At 37.0% G+C, this 25439-nt stretch overlaps 3 protein-coding genes across 6 annotated transcripts in view; 2 read left to right on the top strand and 1 right to left on the bottom strand.

Annotated features, from left to right (window-relative positions):
- The window catches only part of LOC143898842 (uncharacterized), a 95213-nt gene extending 92748 nt beyond the window's left edge, over nt 1–2465 (bottom strand). The window contains exons 1-2 of one of the 2 annotated variants that reach the window (XM_077408610.1): nt 865–2465; nt 129–321 (exon numbers count right to left, since the gene is read on the bottom strand). The gene's annotated coding sequence lies outside the window, so the exon portion shown is untranslated. Of the gene's footprint in view, nt 1–128; nt 799–864 lie in introns of those variants that run through there. The other variant, XM_077408608.1, reaches the window with a different exon arrangement.
- A 213-nt stretch (nt 2466–2678) lies between these two features.
- LOC143898665 (uncharacterized) lies at nt 2679–7337 on the top strand. 3 transcript variants are annotated; one of them, XM_077408293.1, is made up of 4 exons: nt 2679–5289; nt 6063–6121; nt 6422–6719; nt 7051–7337. In XM_077408293.1, the coding sequence occupies exons 1-3, from the start codon at nt 5269–5271 to the stop codon at nt 6681–6683; spliced, it is 342 nt and encodes a 113-aa protein (XP_077264419.1). In that variant the 5' UTR covers nt 2679–5268; the 3' UTR covers nt 6684–6719; nt 7051–7337. The 3 variants fall into 3 exon arrangements, with proteins under 3 accessions (XP_077264419.1, XP_077264418.1, XP_077264417.1); XM_077408292.1 differs by lacking the exon at nt 2679–5289 and having other exon boundaries at nt 5364–6121; nt 7038–7337; XM_077408291.1 differs by lacking the exon at nt 2679–5289 and having other exon boundaries at nt 5369–6121.
- Nucleotides 7338–24298: 16961 nt separating this feature from the next.
- LOC143898864 (uncharacterized) lies at nt 24299–25029 on the top strand. Its single transcript, XM_077408646.1, has 2 exons — nt 24299–24564; nt 24663–25029. The coding sequence occupies exons 1-2, from the start codon at nt 24299–24301 to the stop codon at nt 25027–25029; spliced, it is 633 nt and encodes a 210-aa protein (XP_077264772.1).
- The last annotated feature ends 410 nt before the right edge of the window (nt 25030–25439 follow it).

Here is a 25439-nt window from a genome sequence, read left to right on the forward strand (position 1 = left end):
ATGTCTTTATGCGTACTGTCTGAGATATTATAATCGTATATTATAATAATTCACAGACCCGTTATCGCGCACATTAAAATTAACGACCAGTTTTGCAAGCAATAAATAACAAATAACGAATCACTCACCGTCTTTAGCTGCATATATGATGCCACCCGACACTTTCTCGGCCTTCTCCACCTTCATTTCATCGTTACCGCATCTTAATTTTTGGCACTTTTACTCACACGACGAGATCACTCGCGTAAACAGCTGGTTAACCACGAACACGCACTAATTATCGGAACAAGACAATCGCGCGGCACGCTTTGAACAGCACTCCTGACGTCAATCGGACACAACACGCATTTTATTATTACATCACAGCAGAACAACACACAGATAACGCAAGACATGATAACGCGAAAAAATATATAGGACCGCAAGTTACAATTCGCCCGACATCCGTGACTCATATTTGCGCAAGAGGCAAACGATGGAGGAAATTTGAAAATGGCGCGGCCAATTTCACGCACCACACCCACCACGACGACACGACATATAGCTAATCCTTTTACCTGCTACTTCGAAATTTTACTGCTAATGCTAATTTGACCTTTACGGATAGTATACGCGTGAGTTTTAAGGCCACTGATATCTCGTATCATTACATAACTGAACAAAAATATATTAATTGAAATTAAAAATAAATGTTCGCGGAATGTAATATATATATATATATATATATATATATATATATATATATATCCGAAAATACAATTAAATAAATTAATCTCGCGAGATACGCGTTTCAACGAATTGCCAACTATACGAATCTACGCTACACGATGAATAAATACGAAGGTTAATCGCAATTATACTCACTAATTAAACGCCATTCGACTCAGCATCGAAAGATTTGGAAAGAAAGCAACTTCACCCCGGTACAACGTGAGTTAGCGGCTAATTAACACGATGCCATGGACTATCCGAAAACGTATTATCGAGATATTATACGTGCATGTAATGTATGTACTAGTATAAATGCATAAATTCCGCGAGAAATATTTATTAATAAATAGACGACCAATATGTTACGGCTTTCCGTTGCTTCGCAGTTAAAGATTACAATTTTCTCCCGGCCGCGAACGCGTCTCGAAGGATAATGACGTGTCACACGGAACGCGGGCTCGGCGGGCTCACCCCGCTGCGGGCTCACTTCTCACTCGAATCTATAATATTGTGCGAACGACAAAAGTCAAACTGTGCATATTTACAGTAGGGGAGACCGGGGCGAAGTCGTCACTACTTTTTCGGTGCCGATTTTTAACAACACAAAACAAATAATTTTAGTAAAATGTGGTATACCGTTGTAAAGGAGTGAATTAACCCTTGGCTACAAAATTTATACGGACATTTTTGGTCTATGTCGCTTTGTTCAACTGGTATAGAGTGAAAACGACAAAGGTGCAAAAATTGAAATTGCATTGCCGGGGCGGAGTCGTCACTCCATTCTCGGACTAAATTTTAAATAAAAATTCATAATTCCGATCATGAAAAATGATAGGATACATTTTATTAATTTATTTTTTTAATAGAAAAGTGGAAACACATTAAAACACGATGGCGGAAAATAATTACAAGAAAAGCGCACACACTTAATTAATTATGTGCCCTACGCGCTCGCACGTTCCTCGTCAGCTCTATTCTGCAGTCATATCTGAGCACATGCAGCACATATTATCCAAGTCCTCGCCGGAATCCGACCACTGCTGCTTCTTTTGCAGATTTTTGCCCGAAGTCTCCATGATATGGCTTGATACGACTTCGCCCCGGGCACAAGTTTCAAGTTTGGTCGCTCATAAAATATTTGAAATCAATGAAAATAAAAAAAACTTCACTGGATTCGTGTTCAGCATGCATTACTCTTTAGAATTGCTTAATTTGAGATTCGGAGACACAATAATATTTAAGATATTACAAATTTTCGACGCGCAAAAAATTTTACTTTTGACCTCCGAAAACACGTTTGCCTCGATAAGAATCACAACATGGCAGATAACCTCACTAAACTCTGTTGGTCACGTAAGCACTAAATTTAATGGCGAGTTCACACAACATACAGATTTCGAGATAATTGCAATGACGACTCCGCCCCGGTGGCGACTTCGCCTCGATCTCCCCTATGTTGTGCGGTAAACATCGAGCATTGCTTGCGTTATTCATAATCAATTTGTTATCTTTCTAGGAAGTATTTAACTGCTGAATAAACTTATATTGGATGTTTTATTTCACATAAACGCTGCTGCGCGCGCGTTTCACGTTAATTTCAGTTGCGATAAACGACGCCGTTTGCACTTCAATGCAAGATGTTTATTCATAGTATTTGTCCGCTTTCATTTTGCTTTACAATCTTTACAATATAATTACGATCTTAGATGATCACGATTATTCTTGATTAAAAATTTTTTTTAAAAAATTTAAGTTTTTCGTAACAGAATTAACATTTGCTATTAATTAATTTATTGATATCAGCGGTTTGCTGTAATGTTAATTAATACTCGACTTACAATTCGAGAACTATAATGTCATGATATTTTTGTATTAGAATTTTCGACTCCAATTTAGACACAGCACGCATGTCCATCGGGGCATAAGGCGTTTTAAAGATATCTTAAGTCTTAATTTTGGACTTAGTGCTGTCTGGCTAGAGTCTTAAAAATACACTGTTAAAATATTGTACGATAAAAGTGGGACGCTATTATAAAATATAATAAAATGTTAATTTTTTTTGTTAAAGCGTTTTGAAAGAAAAATTTTCGTAAGAGATTGAAATTTGGTCAAGTAATTATTTCGCGCGTAAAATTGTAGCATTTATTCTCGAGATATTCCAAGTATTACATCATAAAAAGTTTTTATTAAATAATGTGTACTATGTCACGTTCTTCGAAGTGTGTTCTATATATTGCCGGTCAAGACGCATAAAGAACTCATATTAACGCGCGCACAAAGCGAGGTAAAAATCGCTCGGCATAAACGCGTTTATTGTTCTTACGCAATCCGGGATACCGGATATGCATGTATTGGTGAGTTTATCGGTACAAATGATTGCTTTTTTATTTACATTTCTTTTTTTCCGCTCTTTCTTCTTTTTGATCGCGCGGTTACCTGCTCTGATACATGAAAGGTTTGTGTAAGAGGGTTACGAAACGCTTTCTCCCTGTATGATGGATATTTTAAGTATGCAGCTTGCACCACTTCCTGTTACACCGGTGGGTCCTCCGATACGCGATCGAAAAAAAAGAGGAAAAGAGGACATAATTTGCAGTGAAACATGTAATATGTACAACACGGTCTCGATCGTTACCTTGGTCTTAACACTGAATCGTTTGTTTGGAGAGTCTCGTAATCGATCTGAATGCAAAAGTACCGGCATTCTTGCCGGTAATTTTATATGCAATTGATATACGATATATACGATACCCCGATATAAGATACATGCAACCATGCGTCTGAAAAGAAGTCCAAAACTGCAAAGCAAACCGCACGCTTACTGTCATTCGAGATAGGTATTATAATCCACAATTTCGTAATTATACCTTTTATCCATTCCCAATTGAAGTCTGCATATTAGGCCATACTTTACGCGTTAATTAACGCATTCATTGAAGTAAAGGACTATGCACGCAGCAAAAAATATATAAATACATATATAAGTTGCGGAAGGAAATTATTGCATTGCAGGGTACCGTTCATGTATACGCGTTAGATCAACAACGATATTTATCGTCGTGTTTGTGTTCGTTTGTGAACTTTCGCTAATCTAATAATCGGCTTGGTATTTACAATTAGTGACGACCAATTACGGGCGCGAGCTAACTTCCTTCAAAATTCCGCGCGCATATTTGAATTAAAAGTCGCTCATTATATCATTCGTGACTAGGACGATTATGTATACGTCCGGCGCGACATGATCGGCGACATCATGTCACACTTGAATAATAAATTTACATTCCGCAGAACTTTGACCTTTTACGGGGATTTGACTTAAGTTTCTCTCCGAAACCAGAAGCTGTTCCGGCGACGACGCAACGCCGCGAGTGAAATCAGTACAATTTATTGGTGCAAAGTCAAAGGCGTTTACGAATGAAAATATTTCTATAGAATCAGCGGTAAAAGTATCTCCGTTGCAACAAATTTCTATTTATTGTGCGTTAATTTAAGAAAAAGAAGAAAAAAACCACCCAATGGAAGTATTCTGGAGACCAATTTGTTTCGCTTCACGTGACGTAACACAGATTTCCTGACATTTTTACAACGTAACTCCCGCATAATTCATTAACTTACTTAAGCTAACGATAAAATTTATGTTTTTGGGTTTCTGTGTGTGTGTGTGTGTGTGTGCGCACTCTCACTTCTTTCTTCACTCTCGCGGAAGCATTTCTTTCACATATACACGCGTGCGTATCTTTATTATATCATAATAATTAATTTAAATACGAAATTGCGATGTGTGCAGTAAAGAAAAGTGATTAAATAATGAAATAATAATAATACTATATAATGCAAAATATTAATTACAATGTATCTAATAAAGTAACATTTTCACTCAGCAAGCAATTTGTAATTTACTATCTCGTTACAATAAAAGATATAAGATTTTTGCACTAAAATGTTCAACAAAAGATCATTTTGCAATATATTGAGCCGAATAATGACATTGTTATTGAGTCACACAATCGTCGCGTTCACACTTTTCCACGGAAATTAGTTTTGACAAGACGCGCTCTTCCCTCTTCATATCGCCAAGAAGCCTTGACGATTCACGAATGATAGCAAAAAGGAAATTGCCCGAATTACGTACGAATGTGCTTACTGCTTGTTATCGCGCGAAATCCGACCGCGCACGCATGCACACGCCCGACCGTGCGTTCTCGCGCGCTACTCGATCGGAGAGGCGCGGCTTCAACGCACGCCGCGCGCCATACGCACATCGGAAAGTTACGCAGCTCCGAAATGCGAACGTAACGCGGGGCTTCGCGTTTCCTTGCTTTTACGTAACCCCCTAGGATCCCGAGCAACTTTGCTCTCCCACCCCGTGCAATTTCACCGGGTGGTTTTGGCCATCGCCGTGTCCGTCCTTTATAAGCGGACATCCCCGACGGTCAAAACACAGAATCGTATCGGCAACACAGTTCGCAAACAGCGCAGAGCACGCACAGCCGTCGTCCGCCGCGAATTTTCACGGAGTACCTAACTATCAATCGATTAAGACAGACAGAGTCGAAGATGCGCTCCCACACCATCGCTGTGAGTGATTTACTATAATAGAACGTATTATTTTCATCGCACGTAATTTCGGCTTCCGATGTTCGTCGTTGATTTTTGTGATCGTCAGTGATTTTAACTAAGTCGTATTTAAGTGTGTATTTTACTATTTTTCGTCAATTTTGCAAAATGTGCACAAATTTTGTAATTGCAAAATGATTTTCAAGAATAAAAGTCTTGAGAGATTTCTCGATATCCAAATCTCATGATCTGGTATAATTAAGTCATACTTTTCAAATTCAAGTGCAACTTTAACTAGGACAGATATAAGTAACATTTTTTAATGCTTTTTTTATCTTACTATATAAAAACACTTAACGGCGATATAGAATTCATTGATTGTTTTTGCGGAGCTGTAATTGCTTCCGCCAATATTTAATAAAATAAAATAATCATCGAAAGCATTTTTTTACTTATTAATCATTCTTCAATGCATTTTTTAAAATAGTGGTATATCAGAAATCATGTTCAAGTAACAGTGAACGGCGAACTTCTCTTAGCATTAAAATCCTCGAAAGAAATAGAAAGAAAAAAGATTGACTTTATTGACTGGATACTTAAATTTGAATATCTAAATAAACGATGATCATCGCTGCTTAGCAGCTGATGCTTTTGTATCGCCGTCATCCAGAAAAGAGACGGCAGGAGTGATGAAACGATTCAAAAAAACGCTGTGCATTTAAATGACCTCTCTGATACGCGATGCACTTTCGATATTACAAACAAACCGCGATCACACACCTCTCGTGTTGCAGTTGCTCGTGTTCGGAATAATGGCCGTGGCTTTGGCATCGCCGCTGCCGGGTCATCATCAGTAAGTAGCGCTTCGACAGTTACTTAAATTTTGTCTGATCGAACTAGAAGCTTCAGTAACATTTACAGTTACAGTTTTTTTCTAAAATTTCTCATTATTTTAATTATTTATAATGTAATTATATAGTTATTATACAGTATAGTTTTATAGTTTTATAGTTTTATATAGTACAGTATTATGGTTATTATATAGCATAATTATTATTTTAATTATTTATTATATAACAATAAATAATTATAAAATAATGGGTAAGGCAGAATTAAATACTGTATGACATTGAAAATGATTGTATGACTTCAGTGAACATCATATTATCCACGTGCCCTACAAGGTGCACACGATCCATCATCATCACACGAAGAAGATACACGTGCCGGTACATCACGTCGAGAAGGTCCCCGTTCCTGTTCCGTATCCGGTGCATCATGTCGAGAAGGTAGCGGTCCCGGTACCTGTACACCATGTCGAAAAAGTAGCCGTACCTGTCCCAGTCATACAGAAGGTTCACGTCCCTGTACACATACCCATACATGAGGAGAAGTTAAGCCATGGCTGGCTTTAAAACGGAATACTTTATCTTCAGTTTTAATTATGTTAGGTTTGTACTGTTTATTTGTAACTTGAATAGAAATCTAATTAATATATTAAAATTATATATTGAATCTCGCGAAAAAGACATATTTTTAAATATACATTAAAATTTTCATGATCTTAAATTTCTTAAATATTTTTTAATATATTCTCGAAAAAGAGAAGGATAAATTTTATATACTTCAAGTAGGATAAATCTTTTTTCTGATTGAAACTATAACAGCAGAAAATGTCTACAAGTTATTTTTATTTTTTAATATTTTATTTTTCTTTTTGTATAATTACTCTAACTTGCAAATTGATTTATCGTGTACTCGACTTGTAGACTGGCTTTCCAGATTATCGTACAAGGTGGAGCTCGAGTAAGTAAAAGCTAATAAAATGCATTCCTCATTACGGATCCATTGATAAGAAGTTTCCTCGTGGAATACAAAAGTGGACGATACCAATCAAGTACAAACATCACTCGCGCCACCGAGAGCAGCATTTAAGGACTTAGCATAAGAAAAATACTCCGTATGCATGCGTGTGTATTCAGAACGAAGATACTTGTACATACTTTACATCACGTTACATTCTCTCATCATTATTTTTATATATAATAAACGTTTGATAAAAAGGAAGATATTTTGAACGTACATTTATTCATTTCTTTTGTTTTTGTTAAATAACTGCTTTTGAAAATTCCACATTTAAGAATCTTATAGATAGAAATTAATTGCTAATCATTATCATTTTTTATTAAGTTATGAACATGTATATGATTTAATAAAAAACTATATTTTATTTTTTTAAAGACATTAAAATAAATGATAATCACTTATCCAAATTCGCAGAAGCCACGAAAAAATTATTGGATTAAGAAGTAGTCATTAATCTATAAATATGGTTTATTTTGCATAATTAACAGTGTGAAACAATAACAAACAAGTCGTCGTCAGATATCATCAATCGATTTATGATTAAATAACTCTGCCGTGACAAGTTCTTTAATCACGAGGAAGTCGTGAGACGAAATAATTTATATTATATTATATTATATTATATTATATTACCAGCCATCTTTTTCGTGATGATGCTCATCGTGATGGTGATCATCGTGAGATTTAACTTTAACCGGTATGTATAATAAATCTTCTTTACATGTGTATGATGATGCATGTAAATATGATGCGGCACGTGGATGATGAAGTGCGTGCTAAAAAAGCAAGTTTCTGCAAATATTCTTGCTGTGTCACAAATGTATATTTAGTGGAAAAAAAGTCGCTATTATCTTTCCTTTATCTAAAAAGAATATAAGAGCAATAATTCAAAAAGGAGAAAATTACTGTTTGTGGTGATGCCCGTCAGGATACGGCATCGCCGATACTAAAGCACGCATTGTGATATCCAGCAAAAGTAGAGCCTAAAACAGAAAAATGTTGCGTAAGATGCCATACAAGTTTTGTTTTGAAGAATTTAAAAATTATCCGCTAGTTTTTCTAAGCGTCAAAAACTAACGTATATATACAACTTATAGTTTAATTCTTGATCAGATCGGAAATAAATCACAGACCTTATCTTTTGCACGATTGGAGAAAGTATCTGTTAATCATATTTACTGTGATTTTATCGGGAAACCAGGGAATAAAATGGAAGTGATAATGATCAAAGTAGACGTATCGTAAAATTGCAATTATTAAGTAAAAGTCTATTAATAAGAAGAAATTTTATTGGCAATCTTTGAAATAATATAGATATAAGCATGGAAATTAATGTATCAATTTTTGACGTAGAACTACGTCTTTGTCGACAGTAAGGGGGGGTAAATTCAGGCACAGATGCAACGTTTTCTTGCAGTTTTCTTTTTTCCTGTTCTTTTTATCACGTTATCTTTTTTTTTACAAATATTGAGTAATTAAGCTAATTAGGAATTAATTAAAATTATTGAAAAAATGTGTTCCTTGTATTTTTCTATATAGAGAGTATCTCATTACTGCTGTATTATTTTTTAATTGCAAGTTTTTCTCTCTTTCTTTTTCTTATCAACTTGTAAAATAAATATTGTTTTAAAGAAAACATTGGTTTTAGATTAATTAATATAATAAGTCTATTGTTAGAAAACAATGCGGAGATAAAAATCAGGGATCCTATAGAATTTATACTTTATTACGAAATAGTAATTTGGCATACAAAGGTACTTTACGAGTACGTAATTTCATAAATAATAATGATTTTTTAATGCGAATTTAAAATAAAGACTTATTATTTTGCAAAATAATACAGCAGTAAGTATCTTCTTATTTTATACATTTAATACGGTTTGACACAATTTTTGTTTGAAAAAATGTGTACCTTCCATCAAAGCCTCGAATCTTTGATTATTTTAAAACAAAAGAAATTTCAAATGTAACAAATATCTATATATAGAACAAATATCTCATTAATGAGATATAATTGGACGCAGTTCTGCAATGCGGAACCAACTCCAAAACTTACTTTTCCATTAGAGCAAATTTGACGAAATAAAATTTTGAGCCAACGTTATCTCAAATATGTATAATGACTGAACTATAATCTTTCCCAAATACAACTCCATGTGTTATATACGTTTTTAGAAAATCTTTTATTTTTCTTTCATGCTTACTTTGCAATATATAGAGGAAAGACCCCTATTATGAGACAGGATCCTAATATGAGATATTTTAAGCTAAAAGGCCTTATATATAGGCTCATTTTTTGATCCCACCATGTAAAAAACCCGCAATCTCATATTAGGATCCTGTCTCATGATAGGGGTCTTTCCTCTATATATATATATACAAAACTAAAAATTACGAAACTTAGTTCCTTACCTATAATTGCATCCAATTAAAACTTATAAGATTTTTTAAAACTATAATAATTAAATATTTTAATGTTACACACAAAACTTGTTATAAATTGCAGATTGGTTAAAGTAGATTTTATCTGTTTTTTTTTTTTTTTTTTTTTTTAAGCAAAGTAACTTTAATTATCGTGCATTAGCATTTGCGCATTAAGGATCACTGAAAGGAAAAGTGAAGATGAATTGTCGCTTTGTAAAGCGTACGCCTGCAAGTCTCATTTTCTCGCATGATGAGACGAACAAACATCACATAACAAATTCACACCCAGATTCGACACCCACGCGTATTCCGAGCTTGGTCATGTTCACTCTATGTATATATGTATATGCGCGAAATGTGCGCTTGACTCTTCTGAAACTGCAGCCGTGCGGTGACTAAATAGTTATTTGTGTAACAAGTGCGGGAAGTTGAGAATTGGACACGAGTGCGGAGTGGACGCACGAGCCGAAGGCGAGTTTTATATCACAAGTGCGTTTAAAGTTTAAAAAAGGACTTACGGGGGGCGAGGAGGGGCGAAGCCCCTCCGAGCCCTTCAAGAAGGACTTGCGGGGGGATACGTTTCCCAACGAGGGGGGGCGAAACCCTCCGAGTCAAAAAATTGGGCGCAGGCGGAGAGGGGGGCGCGGGGGGGGGGGAGAGGCGGAGCCTATGATAAAAGCAATGTTTATTACAGTATCGGTCATGATTAATATATCCTGCAAAAAAAAGAAAGTTTTGTACGTTTTTTGAAAGACATAAAAACAAAATTAATTTATATTTTTTTACATTTTAACATTTTATATTTATTTATATATTCCATATATTATATATATATATATATATATATATATATATATACTATATATTCCATACATATATTATATATATTAGAATATGTATTTGTATATTTGTCTTTGGATTTTGAAGGTAATAGATTTTCTATCGCGTTTCTTGCAGTTTGTGTTATTTCTTGAGGTGTTAGTTGGCCGTCGGTCTCGGTTTCTGGCGTTTCTGGTATGATGTTACTCATTTTCGAATTTATGTGTATGTTCACTTTACTGTGTATGCTCACAATGACTTTAAAAGGTACGTGTCACTCGTGTCAAGGAAGGTTATGTTTGAGTATCGCTGTGGTAATTCGCGTAGCATTGAAGTTGAAGAATCTTAACGACATCTCGCGGCGCACGGAAACACGTGTAGTGTTTCGCGTAGTGCGCCGCGAGATGTCGTTAACAACATGTCAGAAATAAGAGGACTCTAGTGGAAAAGACACAGAATGAGTGGGGAAAATAAGGAAAGTGTTGGCAATGAGTCGTGCGGGAATAACATTTCTCATGCATGGAAGAAATTTTTCATGCATGGAATTAGCTATTTCGCGTACAGATGGCGCGCACGGAATGGGCCATTTTCGACGCACGTGTGATATAAAGCCTCTTTTACAGCCAGCCTTATAAATGGAGACCAAATCGAAATAGTCAGTGAACCGTGTATGAATGTTGAACAACAACGGTGGACCTGTTTTCCTAAAAACAGTTCCTGGGTGCACCACACTTCACTTCACTTGAAATCATTCGCACTTGAGTGGTTTCACACGAACTCTCACGTGCGGTCTCGCACGCGCATTGTCATGAACGTAATTTTCCTCGAGCTTTCTGTTCGCAAATTTCGACGTTCACGCTTCGGTTCGCGGGTAGACGGAATTGCCTTCCTCGAGCGTGGTCACTTCGAAATATCTAGTTCGAAAGTGTCGAAATGCACTTGAAAAAAAGAAGCAAACCCGGAAACTTACCAACAAGATTTCTCCTTCAAAGGGAAATCGACGCATTATTCTCCAAATAATGAAAGTATATAGATGAGTTGCTTTTATTCTTCGTCGAATATCACGGCAACAAAATATCAGGAAGTAGGAAAAATTAAAATATAAATGAAAGGAATAATATGCTCATAAAGAACATTGTTCCGATGAGATAACTTTCTTTTTTTACTTTCGAGTGAAATCGATTTACCGCAACAATTTAAGTTGCACAAATTGCATGACTCTTCAAAAAAGCGACTGCGAAGTATATATTCTCTTATTCGTTTTCTTATTCTTATTTGAAATATTTGCTTACTACACTTATTACGCGGATTGTCATCACGGTTAAGTGATCGATTCTCTAGTCTATAATTACATAAAACGTTTTATGCATAGAACTTTACATACGCAATCAATCAAAGACACAATACATTATAAACTTTTTTGCAGCTTACGTAATCTTTTACAGTGTCATAATCAATATTTCTAAGTGCGATAACTTCTTAAGAAATAACTCTATTCTCCCATTTATTGAAACTGTTTGTAAATATTTAAGAAGGTTCTACAGATAATAGATGTATCTAACAATTGGAAAAAAACTTCATGGACGTATAAAGTGAGATGCGAGAAAAGTGCCAAAAAAATCTTAGCATCGGTTATCGTGTAAAAATTTGCAAAAATGAATTTTGAAATCACAGTTTTAACATAAGCTCTTATGGCAAAAGGGTTCCCGGAGACAGGAAACGAGATATTAATTATACGAAAGCGGCCTACCAAAGATTCAAAAAACGGAACTCTTATAGATCTTAATCTAAGCTTTTCAGAAATATTGAGAAAAACAAAGGTTATCGTGTAAAATTTTGTGATATTGGCTTTTGAAACAGGCCATATCACAATTCACGTAGCGTGCTTCGAGTAACAAGGGAGAATTAACAACGTCGCAGCGACTGCACCTCACATAACCTTTTATCTGTCAATGATTTGTGGGCATTTTCCATTCGAAGAACAACTTTCTTTTTAGCGAATTTTCCTCTTTTGACACCACGCAAGACTCTATCCATATTTCTCCATGAATTGGTCGGGCTTGGAGGAGTCATTGTAAAATAAAAGTAAACGCAGTCACTGACTAGAATAGAAAGGACCACGCTCATCAGAACAGCGAAACTCAAGTTCGTGACGTTACCATATTTTCTTGCATGTATAAGAAGCCGAAGTCAAAGGAGCACTTACACGATATTTTTCATTATTCTTCGCTTCGACTAATATGGGTATGATATAAGCTCTAACATCATCAAAATTCATGAAAATATTTTATGAATACTTAGAATTGATGAATTTGAAGATTTTCTCTTCATCTCTCGACTGACTAGAGAGTACCTGTAGAACCATACACAAATCAAAGAATATTATTTCTCCCCGTCTCTACTTTTAATAATTTAAAAATATATAAACGTAATTTATATTGCTTTAAAATCTTTTCTCGTAGTTTTTGTTGTGTAATCTCTTATTATTCTTAGTACAGAGAATCTTCTTCAATTAGTGATTATGTCTTTATTTTTTGTGGATTAATAAGAATGCATGAGATACATATCCGTTTCAGTGTTCCGCGGTGTATGTATGTACATATTGTACACATGAGTGAAATCGCGCCTCGTTTATTATAAGGTTGGTTCTTTCACTTTCCGCTTTCCGCTTACTTTCCATTTTAAACTAATTTAGTATCAAATTAATATATAATTCAGCGTGCTTTTATGATACTGTGCGATTTTATTATAATACTCGTTAACAGATGTCGATACTTATAAAGGCACTAACAAAAATAAAATTGGCGCTCATTAAGAAGTGAAGATCATCAATGTACTTGTATGTACAAATCCCTCAATATGAGCATTCCTCTTTTCTTACAAGCAAATCAAATAATATAACTATGAACATAACAGAGAGGAATTTTTTTTTAAATTAAAATAAAATTTTCTTTATGTTATTATTATAGCTTACACTTTTACAAAATTATGTTTGTATAGAAAAAAGTATCTTAAAAAAACGTTTTATTTTATTAACTATATTAATAAATATTTTATTTTATTAATCTATACTATTATTATATAAAGCAACAAGGTTTGCATTTTTTTGTCTGCTATGATCTCGGAAACCAATGGACCGAATTTTTACCAAACGTATATGAAATAGGGGTAGAATTTCCCGGAGAGTGCTATAGGGTGTATAGTTTTTTGTTACTGATTGTCTGGAAACCGGTTTTTCTAATTTTTTTCAATTTTTCAGGAAATAATTGGCCGAATCTCAAAAAATTATAGATCAAGCAGGGGCAGAATTTTTCGGGGAGTGCTATAAAGTGTATAATTTTTCGTTACCGATCTTTTTGGAAGCCGGTACGGAAATTTTTTCAATTTTTTGGAAATTTATTGACCGAATCTTAAAAAAGTAGTGGTAAAAGAATTTTACGGGGAGTGCCATGATGTGTACAGTTTTTGTTACCGATTTTTTTGGAAACCGGTTTTTTTAATTTTTCCAATTTTTATAGAAATAATTGATTGAATCTCAAAAAATTATACATGAAAAAGGAGTATAATTTCCCGGGAAGTGCTATAAAGTGTACTATTTTTTGTTACCAATCTTTTTGGAAACCGGTTCGGAATGACCAAATCTCAAAAAATTGTACATAAAGTAGGAGTTGAATTTCCCGGGGAGTGCCATAAAGTATATAATTTTTCGTTACCGATCTTTTAAAAACCAGTTTTTTTATTTTTTTCAATTTTTCGGGAAATAATAAGGGGGGGGGAGGAGGGGGGAAGGAGGGAAAGAAAGAGAGACTATTTGCGTGTCTTAATACACATGTTCTCCGGGGCGAAGCCCGGCGGCGAGGCATGCTAGTTATATTATAATTTAAATAACGGGATATATTCATATTTTGAGAGAGAGAATATATATATATATATATAATTATATTAATATATATATATTAAATATTAAATATTAAATATATATATATTAAAAATATACAAAAAGTAAAATATATATGTAACGAGTTTATACAAAGTTGTGTATAATGCCGCATAAATTTTCATTTGGGATCAATGCATTTATGCCAGAAATACACGAACGCCGTGTTCAGCCACCAAAAATACCAGCAAATGCCGCAGGTTGCATATTTATAGAGACTGCATTTAATTTGTCTGTTTATTTTAACTCACAAAATTGATCTCCAATAAAAAATTTAGAAATTGTTTTATTTTATCTAATATTTAAATGGCTCCGCGGATTAAAATTCAGTTTGAAGAATAGAGCAAGGAAAGCCGTAACAGGATGTTCGTGTTTTATTATTGTTTGAAGCAAAAGTAGATTCAGTGAGATATAGTTAGAGACAAAGAGAGACTGTATATTAGCTGCCCTCTGTTGCGTTTATCATAATACTAATGCATTCGAGATAAGGTAGATAGCGGGACTTGTATCATTTTAAATGATCCGCGCGTTCAGTGTCAGCCATGTTTCAAAACAATACTTCAGCGCTGAGAGCGTGGCGCAACTGGATTTGACTACTTATTTATTTCGTTTATTGTATTTCACACAGCTTACTAAGATGTTATCGTCGTTTATGTTCCTCACGTTTGATTATGATTCAAATAGATATTCGTGCTAACTCATTGTCAGAAATATACAGTCTCTTATCGCCACCGATAAAGTTTGTGTCTTTTCTTTTTTGCAAATCAAAAGGTCTGGCTCATGCGTGAGCTGGTACATTAAACATTGGTCCTTCGAGCCGGATACATGGTTCCGGATAAGTAGATAAGAATTTGTAGTTTCGTATAGAGTTCGGGCCGGATTTGTGATTCCGGATACAAAGTTGGAAGTTGGAATCAATTCTTTTGCTGAATACTGTTACTGTCATATACAACTTCCGGAACAGAGAAACGACACATCGAGTTTCGCGAAGATTTACAGAACAGAGAAAGTGAAAAGCATTCCGCCTGATTCTTTCGAGTTTCTTTTCTTTTCTTTTAAGTTAAAATAGTTATCTACATTCAGTACAATGAATTCGATAATCCACAGTATTGGTCAACAAATCATGACAAGAAAATTTATAGCTGAAGCTTATGATAGTTTTATCGCCAAGGGGTCCTCGAGAATTACGAAACAGAGAGCAGATAGATACTTGTCCTCCCTAACTAATCTTTGGACTAAATTTAGTACAGAGCATGACGCCATTCTAATGGCTCTCGCCGAACTTCCAAATGAAGAAAGGTCGTTGATTCTTAAAACTTATTCCTATTTTAAGGAACAGTTATATTCGAATACTGAGACTTGTTATTTAGCAGCTTCAGAAAAGATAAAGGCTAGTTTCAGTGCAGAGCAACCAGTTGCAATAAGTTCCTCGTCGAATCAATCGCTAGAGCAACCAATTACGACAAACTCTACATCTACACAATATCTATCTCGTGAGATTCCTATGTCGAATGGATCTCGATACAAACATGGTAGACTTCCTCGTATCAACATTCCAAAATTTGATGGAACACCGTCGAAATGGCTCAATTTCAGAGATTTGTTTACTTCTCTCGTTTTAAAAGAAGATATTTCACAAATAAAGAAGTTGCAATACTTGAAAACAAGTTTGACCGGTACTGCTGCTCAGCTGATTCAGAATACGACACTCACTGAGGAAAACTTGACAACGGCGTGGGAGTCATTACTTTCATTTTACGATAACCTAAGACTTCAGGTTAACACGACATTACAATCACTTCATGATTTGAAACCTATGACAAAAGAATCGGCTACCGAACTTAAACATTTATATACTACTTTTACTCAGATTTATCAAACTTTAGAAACACTACATCGCCCTGTAGGAACATGGGATGATATGCTTGTTTTCCACATAGTACGAAGGTTGGACGCAGAATCGGTCAAAGCTTGGGAAAATAGATTGGGTTCGTCAACAGTTCCTCTCACTTGGCCGGAACTTAAAACCTTTCTTATTACTCGTCTTTTCTCACTGCAAGCTTATGAAAAATCTCGCGAAGCAAAGACGCGTGAAAGTCTAACAAACCTACGGCTAAAGCTCATTATCAAGGAAAAGCAGATGATACTTCTTCGTCGAAGTCATCATCTTGTCCGATTTGTAAGGGAAAACACTACGTTATAAAGTGTCTTAAATATATGGATGAGATTACAGCTCAGAAATTGGCGCTTGTAGTTAAACACAGGTTGTGTTACAACTGTTTAGGGAATCACAGAGTATCTCACTGCAAAGTAACTAAACGTTGTAAGAAGTGTGATCAAAAACACCACACCACGATACACAAAACAGATACCTCTTCGACTTCAAAAGACGTAAAGTCTGATATACAAGCCCAGTCAAGCCCATCTGTACAAGGACAGGACAATGCTAAAGTATTACACTCTTCGGTTGATAAAAATCTAACAACTTCATGCGTATTATTAGCAACTGCGTAAGTGTTAATAATTTCAGATAGGAAAGAAGTTAGAAAAGTTCGAGCTTTTCTTGATCAGGGATCGGAGATCTCATTAATATCTGAACGCGTCGTACAACAGCTCAGATTGCCTCGTACTCATTCACAACTCTCCAAGGGATTCACTTCTTTCAGATTAAGAGCACATTTTAAATCTGATTTTGAATTGAAGATTTCGGCGCACATTCTTCCAAAACTTACAACTTCAACTTTATCGGCAAAGCTACCTCAGCAGTCTTGGCCTCATTTAGAGGGAATTCGGTTAGCGGATCCTGACTTCTTTTTACCGGGATCAATAGACTTAATATTAGGGGCGGATGTTTACGGTTTTCTCCTTGAGGCAAAGCTGAAAAAAGGACCAGTTGGATCTCCAGTGGCGCAATCCACTAATTTAGGGTGGATAATTTCAGGTCCAATTACGCTTGGTAAGCCTTCGGCAAATAGACATAGCTATCACGTGTCTGTTGAAAATGATCTTTACGGGGCTTGGTTAGTGGATGCGTGTGTGAGTGGATGCGGAGTGCGATTGCGGTATAGCGTACTGCGATTAACGGCGTGCGTAGTTTTGTTTTGGCGATAGGTATAAGGCGAGAGGGGAGATAAACTGTGGAGGAAACGGTGAGATTGGAGGGAAGGAAGGGATTGCTGAGAGGGAGATATAATTAACAGGATAAGTACACGTCGAAGTTTTGAGGTTAGGCCAGAGAGGGGAAAGGAATAGGCTAGGAATAAGATAGGGAATCTGCTTCTCTTTTCTTTAGCATCGCGTATCGCCGCTCGAGGGTTCTCCCGTGAAGAAGGAAAGGCAGGTGGCGCCTGGCGTATCGGTGCAAGTACAACTACCGGAGGCAAGGAGAGAGATGACTGAGTATCGTGTCAGAGTCAAGGAGGGGGAGCCGTGTGATACAGCACACGTAACATAGCGGGAAGGGAGGAATGTAAAGGGGATGAGAATAAGGGAAGAGGCGAGGAGAGAGAGATCGAATTCAACGAGTATTATGGAATGCTTGCAAGGGACTATAAGCAAAGAAAATGAAATAAATATTGCAAAAAAAAAGAGATGTGAGTTAGGTGCGGATGATATTTTCAAAAAGTGTAACAGAGTAGACAGAACCCCACCTGAAGTGAAAATAAGGTTGGAGGATGAAAGGAAGAAGAGCGATGAGAAAAGGAAGAGAGAGGAGGAAGATGCATTGGTGGCAATTCTGAGAGAAATAAAGGAAGAAATGGTAGATATGAGGAGGGAAATGAGTGAAGTTAAAGCCAAAATGAACAGGTTAGAAGAAAAATGGGAGACGAGGGAGAAAAGGCTAGAGGGTAGGCTGGATAAAATGGAAAAAAGAATGGAAGATCTAGAACGACAAGGAAATAGAGGAACCCGGGAAAACGAAAATTTAGCTGAAGAGGTGGCGGAGAGAGCAATCAATCTGCTGAGAAAAAAGGATGGTAGCACGGAGTTACAAGGAGAGAAAATCATGAAGGTGACAATGGAGGAAGTGAGAAAATTGAAGAGAACACTAGAGGAAAAGAAGAGGAAGGAAAAGAAAAATAATATAGTGATAAGAGGACTGAATAAAGGAGAAGGTACTATTAGGGATACAGCTGGTGAATTCCTCAATAAGGAGTTTGATGTCAGGGAGAAAGTGAAAAATGTACAGGTGGTAGGTAGAGAAGGAAAGGAGGTGATCATTGTGGAGCTGATCAACTGGGAGGTGAAAGAGAAAATAATGAAAAAAAAAGAAACTAGTGGGCAGGAGAGTATACATAGATCATGACATGTCGCAGGAAGAAAGAGACGTGCAGAGGAAACTGAGGGAGCGCGCTAGAAGTGAGAGAGAGAAAGGAAAGAGCGTGAAAGAAGGATATAGGAAATTAAATATAGATGGAAAATTATACATTTGGAATGAAGAGGCGAGGAAAGTTAGGGAAGAGAAGAATTTCTAAGAGGCGGCCAAGAAGAGAGGACGGTGGAGGGACGGACGGAAGAGAAGGATGGGAAGAAAAGGGAAAAGAGAAGCAGAGGGGGAAATGATAAATTAGGTAGGAAGGTAATGTTTTGGAACGTGGCGGGGGTAGGGAATAAAAGGAAAGATTTTTGGAAGTTTATATGTAAGTACGATTTCATTAGCATGTGTGAAACGTGGGTGGATAAAGAGAGGTAGGAAAAGCTAAAAGTAAAGCTCCCAAAGACACACGTTTGGGAATGCAGTTTTGCGACTAGAGATAAGAGGAAGGGTAGAGCGAAAGGGGGCTTTATTATAGGTAAGAGAAAAAATTGGGGAGATCAGAACACGAAAATTATATGTAAACAAATGAAGGGTGTGTTAGTATCGGAAATCGTGGAGGGAGAGGAAAGCATGTACATTATCTCGATATATAATAAGGAGTGCTGGAATGATTTAAAGGTAGTATTGGATAACGTGACAGAGGGAATGGACGGTGAGTTTATGTTAATAGGGGGGGACTTTAACATTAGGATCGGCGAAATGGGGGGTGGAGAGGAGGAAGATGGTGGAGTGGAGAGGAAAAGTAAAGATAAGTTAGTGAGTAACGGCGGAAAGGAGCTCATAGAGTTTATACAGGACAAAGGCTGGTACGTCCTGAACGGTACAACGGCAGACGATTGGGAGGGAAAATATACGTTTGTTGGGGCAAGGGGTAGTTCCGTAATAGACTACGTCCTTTGTAATGAAAAAGCGCGGGACATCGTGCAAAAATTTAGTATAGGGGACAGAGTAGACTCGGACCACATGCCGATTATGGTGACGCTGGAAGGAGGAAGAGAGGAAGAGAAACCAGAAAGAGAGGAAGAAAGAAGAGAAGAGGAGATATGGAGGATCTGCTGGGACAAAGAAGCAATACAGAAGTATAGGGAAAGTACAAATAATGTAATATGGGAGAACGAGTTACGGGGGTCGGTAGAAGATAAATGGCAGAAGCTGAAAGGTGTAGTCCAAGAAGCACTGGTAAAGAAAAAAGTGAAAACTGGTAAGAGGGAACTAGGACACAAAGATTGGTGGGATAGGCAGTGTACAAGAAAAAAGAGGTTGGTGCATAGACTTTACAAGAAATGGAGGAAGAGAAAGAAAAGAAAAGATAAGTTCTTGGAGGAGAAGAAGAAGCTGAAGGAGCTGGCGGAGCAGAAGCAAAGGGAGAAGAGAGAGGAAGAAGAGATAGAGTTAAAGAACCTGAGGAGCGTGGCAGAGGTATGGAAGTTTATCAACAGAAAAAGGAGGAAGAAAGTATGGAGGGAAGCCAATATAAGGAAGGAAGCATGGAAAAAACATTTTATGGAGTTATTGGAGGGAACGGAAGGGCAGATGGACTATGGGAATAGCAGTAATCCTGTGAGAACTTTGGGAGTTTAGGAATATAAGAAAGAGGAGTTGCCGAGTGAAGAGGAGGTACACGAAGCGGTGAAAAAGTTAAGAACAAAGAAGGCTGTAGGAGTGGATGGTATTCCCATAGAAGCATGAAAATACGGAGGTAGGTCTGTCAGAAATGGTCTGGTAGAGCTGATAAGACAGATTTGGATGGAGGGAGATCTCTTGAAGGATTGGAAGACGTCCATAATCGTGCCTCTACATAAGAGAGGAGACCAGGAGGCCGTGGGAAACTACAGAGGAATATCTCTGCTTTGCTCGGCATACAAGATCTACGCGGAGATTCTTAGGAATAGATTGGAACGGGAGGTAGAGAGATTGGGATTACTGCCTGAGAGCCAGGCTGGTTTCAGGGGGGGAAGGTCTACGATGGACAATGTCTTCATTCTGAACCATCTGGTACAAAGGGAGAAAAAGAAAGGAGGGAAGGAAAGTAAGGTGTATGCACTTTTTGTAGACTTAAAGGCGGCGTTTGACAATGTGGATAGGTAACAACTGTAGGCAACCCTAAAGGACAATGGAGTAAATCGGAATATTATAAGAAGATTGGAGAAAATGTATGAGGAGACGGTGGTTGGCGTAAGAACAAAAGAAGGGCTGACGGATGAATTCAGAACACACAAAGGAGTTCGCCAAGGCTGTGTGATGAGTCCACTTCTGTTTAATTTGTATATTGCAGATATAGGAAAAACGTTAAAGGATAGGAACATTGGGGGGGTGCCGTTACTCAGTGATAGGATATGGTCGTTGGAATATGCGGATGATATGGTGTTCGTGGCGAAAAATAGAGTTGCGTTAATGGATATGACGGACACGTTAAGAAGATTGTTAAAGAAAAAGAAACTATTGTTATGTGTGGATAAGACTAAAGTTATGGTTTTTAACAGAGGAAACAAAGAGAAAAAAGAGAGATGGAAATGGGAGGATAAGGAATTAGAGGAGGTCCAGACTTTCAAATACCTGGGTTTTGTATTTAATAATAAAGGAAATTATAAGGATCATATAAAAGAGCTGAGTTGTAAAGGAAGGATGGCAGCCAATAGAGTCTGGGGATTGGGGGAAAGAATCTGTAAGAATGATTTTTGCAGAAGATGGATGTTATTTAAGTACTTAGTGCAAAGCGTGTTGTCATATGGGGTGGAGATTTGGGGGTGGGCGGAAAAGAAAGAGTTAGAGAAGATCATGCTAGATTACGTCAGATGGGTTTTTAGATTGGATTTCTGCACGCCAAGATATTTGATGTCAAGGGAATTGAGACTTAAAAAGTTCAGGATTGGATGGGGACTAAAAGCAATGAAGTTTGAAGAGAAAGCAAGGGCAGAAAAAGAAGATAGATGGGTAAAGAAATGTTGGATGGAAAAAGATAAAAATAATTGGGGGGATATGTACAGTAATGAGAAGGAATTATATTATAATAGAAACGGCTGGGGGGTACAAGCAATAGAGTGTACCAGAGCAGGGGGGGGATATAAAGTCGGAATTGGTGCATAAGGACTGGGAGGTTCAACGACAAATGGAGGAGAATAGATTATTGGAAACAAAATATAATGAAAGGTATAAGGAGCTCTATATGAGTCTGGATGGTCCCAGGTATTTGAAAATGAAAAACTTAGTTAAGGTAAACGTAGGAGATAGTGTAAAAGCGTTAATAAGATTGAGATGTGGAAACTTGGAGGAGGGTAATAAGTATTGGTTGGAGGAGGAAAAATTGATGTGTGTGTTCTGTCGTCAAGGTAAAGATAATCTTAGGCACTATATCGAAGACTGTGATTACACCAAAAACTGGTTCATAGGGTTAGGGAGTAGCAGTAATGAGATTGTAAACAGATTATGTAATGATGTATTGGAGAAAAAGAAAGGCGACATATTGACGAAACTGTGGAGAGAGAAAGAGTGTAAAATAAGAAAAAGAAAATAAGAATGTATTAGGAGTGTGCGGTATGGGTATGAATGATTAAGGTTATTTTGTAAACCAAGTCCACTTCTTGGCTATGTAGCTGAAGTTAATAATAAATTGATTGATTGAAAATGATCTTTACAATTTAGTTCATAAATTTTGGGAAATAGAAGAGGTTCCCTCTTCGATAACTCCAATTATTTCTAAAGAAGAGCAGAATTGTGAAGATCATTTCCTCTCGACTCATAAGAGAGATGACAAGGGTAGATATCATCGTTAAACTGCCTTTCAAGTCAGACCCAAATAGACTCGGTGATTCAAAAAACAAAGCTGCCAGGCTTATCACGAATTTGTCGGGTAGATTCAAATCGAATTCGAACTATTGTAAAATCTATTCGGACTTTATGACAGAGTATGAAGGATTGGATCACATGCGAAAAGTTCCTTCGGAACAACCTGAACCTTTGATCGCATGGCTTTTGATTCTAATTGTTTGTATATCGTTACGATCCTATTTCTCTTATTATTATTTGATAGCTTACTATTTTCCTCATCGTGGCGTATTACGGGAGCAGAGTCTAACTACAAAATTACGCGTTGTATTTAACGGTTCGAGTCCTACGTTTACGGGCGTGTCCCTTAATGATTTACTGCATACAGGTACGAAATTGCAAATCGATTTATTTGACGTTCTATTATGGTTCCGCCTCTTTCGTTGTGTGTTTATAGCAGACATCAAAAAGATGTTTCGACAGATAAAAGTAGATTCGTCGGATTGGGATTTTCAGAGAATCCTTTGGTTAGACTCGTTAGAACGAATCATCACTTTTGTTCTTATCACGGTTACTTATGGGGAGGTGTGTTCGCCCTTCCTAGCTCTACGTACTCTTATTCAATTAGCAATAGATGAAAGACACCGATTTCCTTTAGCTATTCCTACCGTTAAAAAAGGTAGATACGTGGATGAGTTCCATGGAGGAGCGGATTTGATTCAGGAAGCTCAGGAAAAGGTTGTCCAGCTAGACCAGCTATGCATGGCGGGCGGATTCGTGCTGAAGAAATGGATGAGTAATCACCCTGACGTTCTGACACATATTCCTTACGAAAGGAAGATAGCGTTACATTCTATTTTCTTTAATTAGGGTGAAACCGTTCATGTACTTGGACTTTCCTGGAATGCTTTTTCAGATATATTCCAATTTACGATTGAACTCCCTTTATTAAAAAAAATTACCAAGAGAACTGTTCTGTCCACGGTCGCTAAATTTTTTGATCCTATGGGTTTTCTGTCGCCTATTACTATTAGAGGAAAAATATTCATCCAAGAGTTAAGGTCGGTAAAGTTGGATTGGGATGAACCTTTGACTGACAGGTTGTCCAGGAAATGGATAACTTTTGTGGACAGTTTACGAGATATGCCGAAATTCGAATTCCCTCGTTGGGTAGGTTTGCAATCGGATTCTTTAGTTGAAATTCACGGATTCAGTGATGCGTTGCAACAAGCTATGGCTGCAGTTGTCTTCGCTCGGGTAACATCAATCGACGGTCAAATTACGACTTGTTTTATAGCTTCTAAGACAAAGGTTGCGCCTTTGAAAAAACTCACAATTCCTCGGTTAGAATTGATGGCAGCGGTTCTGCTTGTGAAACTAGTTTCACACATACTCAAGGTAATAGAGTTAAAGAATATCCCAGTTTTTCTGAGAATAGATTCTGAGGTTGCCCTTACATGGATACTTGGCCATCCATCGAGATGGAAGGAATTTGTTCATAATAGAGTCAGCTTCATTCAAGGAGAGCTTCCTCAAGCGGAATGGCGATTTATTTCTGGTAAAGACAATCCTGCCGACTTAGCGACTAGAGGTCTAACACCTCAACAATTATTAGAATCAAAAGCTTGGTGGATAGGGCCACATTGGCTAACTCAGCATCATTCAACCTGGCCTAAGGATTTATATTCCCTATCTTCAGAAAATAACTTAGAGGAAAGACCTTGTAAGGTAGCCACTACTCTTGAATCTAAATCAACGAAAATTTGGGATTTGCTTGGGAGATATTCTAACTCTAACTAGACTTCTGAGGATAACCGCTCTGTGTAAAAAAGGCGTACGTTGTTTCCGTGGAACGAAGGAATCCATTGTCAATTTGCCTTTGACGGTGTCAGAGATAAATGATGCAAAGATTCTGGATCAAGACCGTTCAACAGGCACATTTTTCGTTTGAGATTAAAGCTTTGTTAGAAGGTAGAGATCTACCGAAATCAAACGCACTATTGAAGCTCACACCACGTCTAGATTTAAACGGACTGTTGCGGGTGGGTGGTCGTTTGGAACGATCCTTTCTACCCGATTGTGCTAAACATCCTTACATTTTGCCGAAAGATTCTATTTTTTCATCGTTGATTATTGCTGACGCCCACAATCGTACGCTACACGGCGAGTTCAAGATACACTTTCTTTTATACGAAACAACTATTGGATATTAGGAGGTCGAATCGTCGTTCGATTTTTCATTCTAAAATGTGTTGTTTGCACTAGGTTTCGTCAGCAACGAGCCCAACAATTAATGGGTCAATTGCCAACTGAGAGGGTGACGCCTTCACGTCATTTCGATCACGTAGGTGTAGATTATGCAGGTCCTTTCATAATTAAGACTTGGAGAGGCAAGAATGCTAAGACATTGGCCTACGTTGTTCTTTTCGTTTGTTTTTCCACTTCGGCGATACACTTAGAGTTAGTCACAGACTATACAACCGAGGCCTTTATAGCAGCTTTTAAGCGGTTCACTTCCCGTAGAGAAATTTGTTCCACGCTTTATAGTGATTGCGGTACAAATCTCAAAGGTATGCTGATGCTGAGCTTTGCAAACTCTTTTCTGCCGGCTCTAACAAGAACGGAGACTTAGCTAAACTTCTTACCAAGGATAGTACTCAATGGATTTTTAATTCTCCTGCTGCTCTTCATTTCGGAGGCATATATATATATATATATGATTTTCTATCGTATATATATATATATATGACTTTCTATCGTATATTAAATCCTAGGGTAAATGTTTAGTATAACGCTCTCCCCTCCCATTTTCTTAAAACTTTGTAAAATTGTTTATTTCTGTGTGTAAAAAACATTCTGAGAAGGAAAATTGTTGCTCAGGTCTTGTTTTTTAAAAATTTAATTTCAAAGTTTTGATATCGGTAAAGTAGGAAAATGATAATTTACGTTTTTAAAATACTGCACAACTTCATTTTGTCATGGATAACACACACGCACGCACGCACGCACGCACGCACGCACGCACGCACGCACGCACACACG

Source organism: Temnothorax americanus, unplaced genomic scaffold (assembly GCF_048541705.1).
Source record: "Temnothorax americanus isolate GAGA-0224 unplaced genomic scaffold, ASM4854170v1 Scaffold24, whole genome shotgun sequence".
Taxonomy (NCBI): domain Eukaryota; kingdom Metazoa; phylum Arthropoda; class Insecta; order Hymenoptera; family Formicidae; genus Temnothorax; species Temnothorax americanus.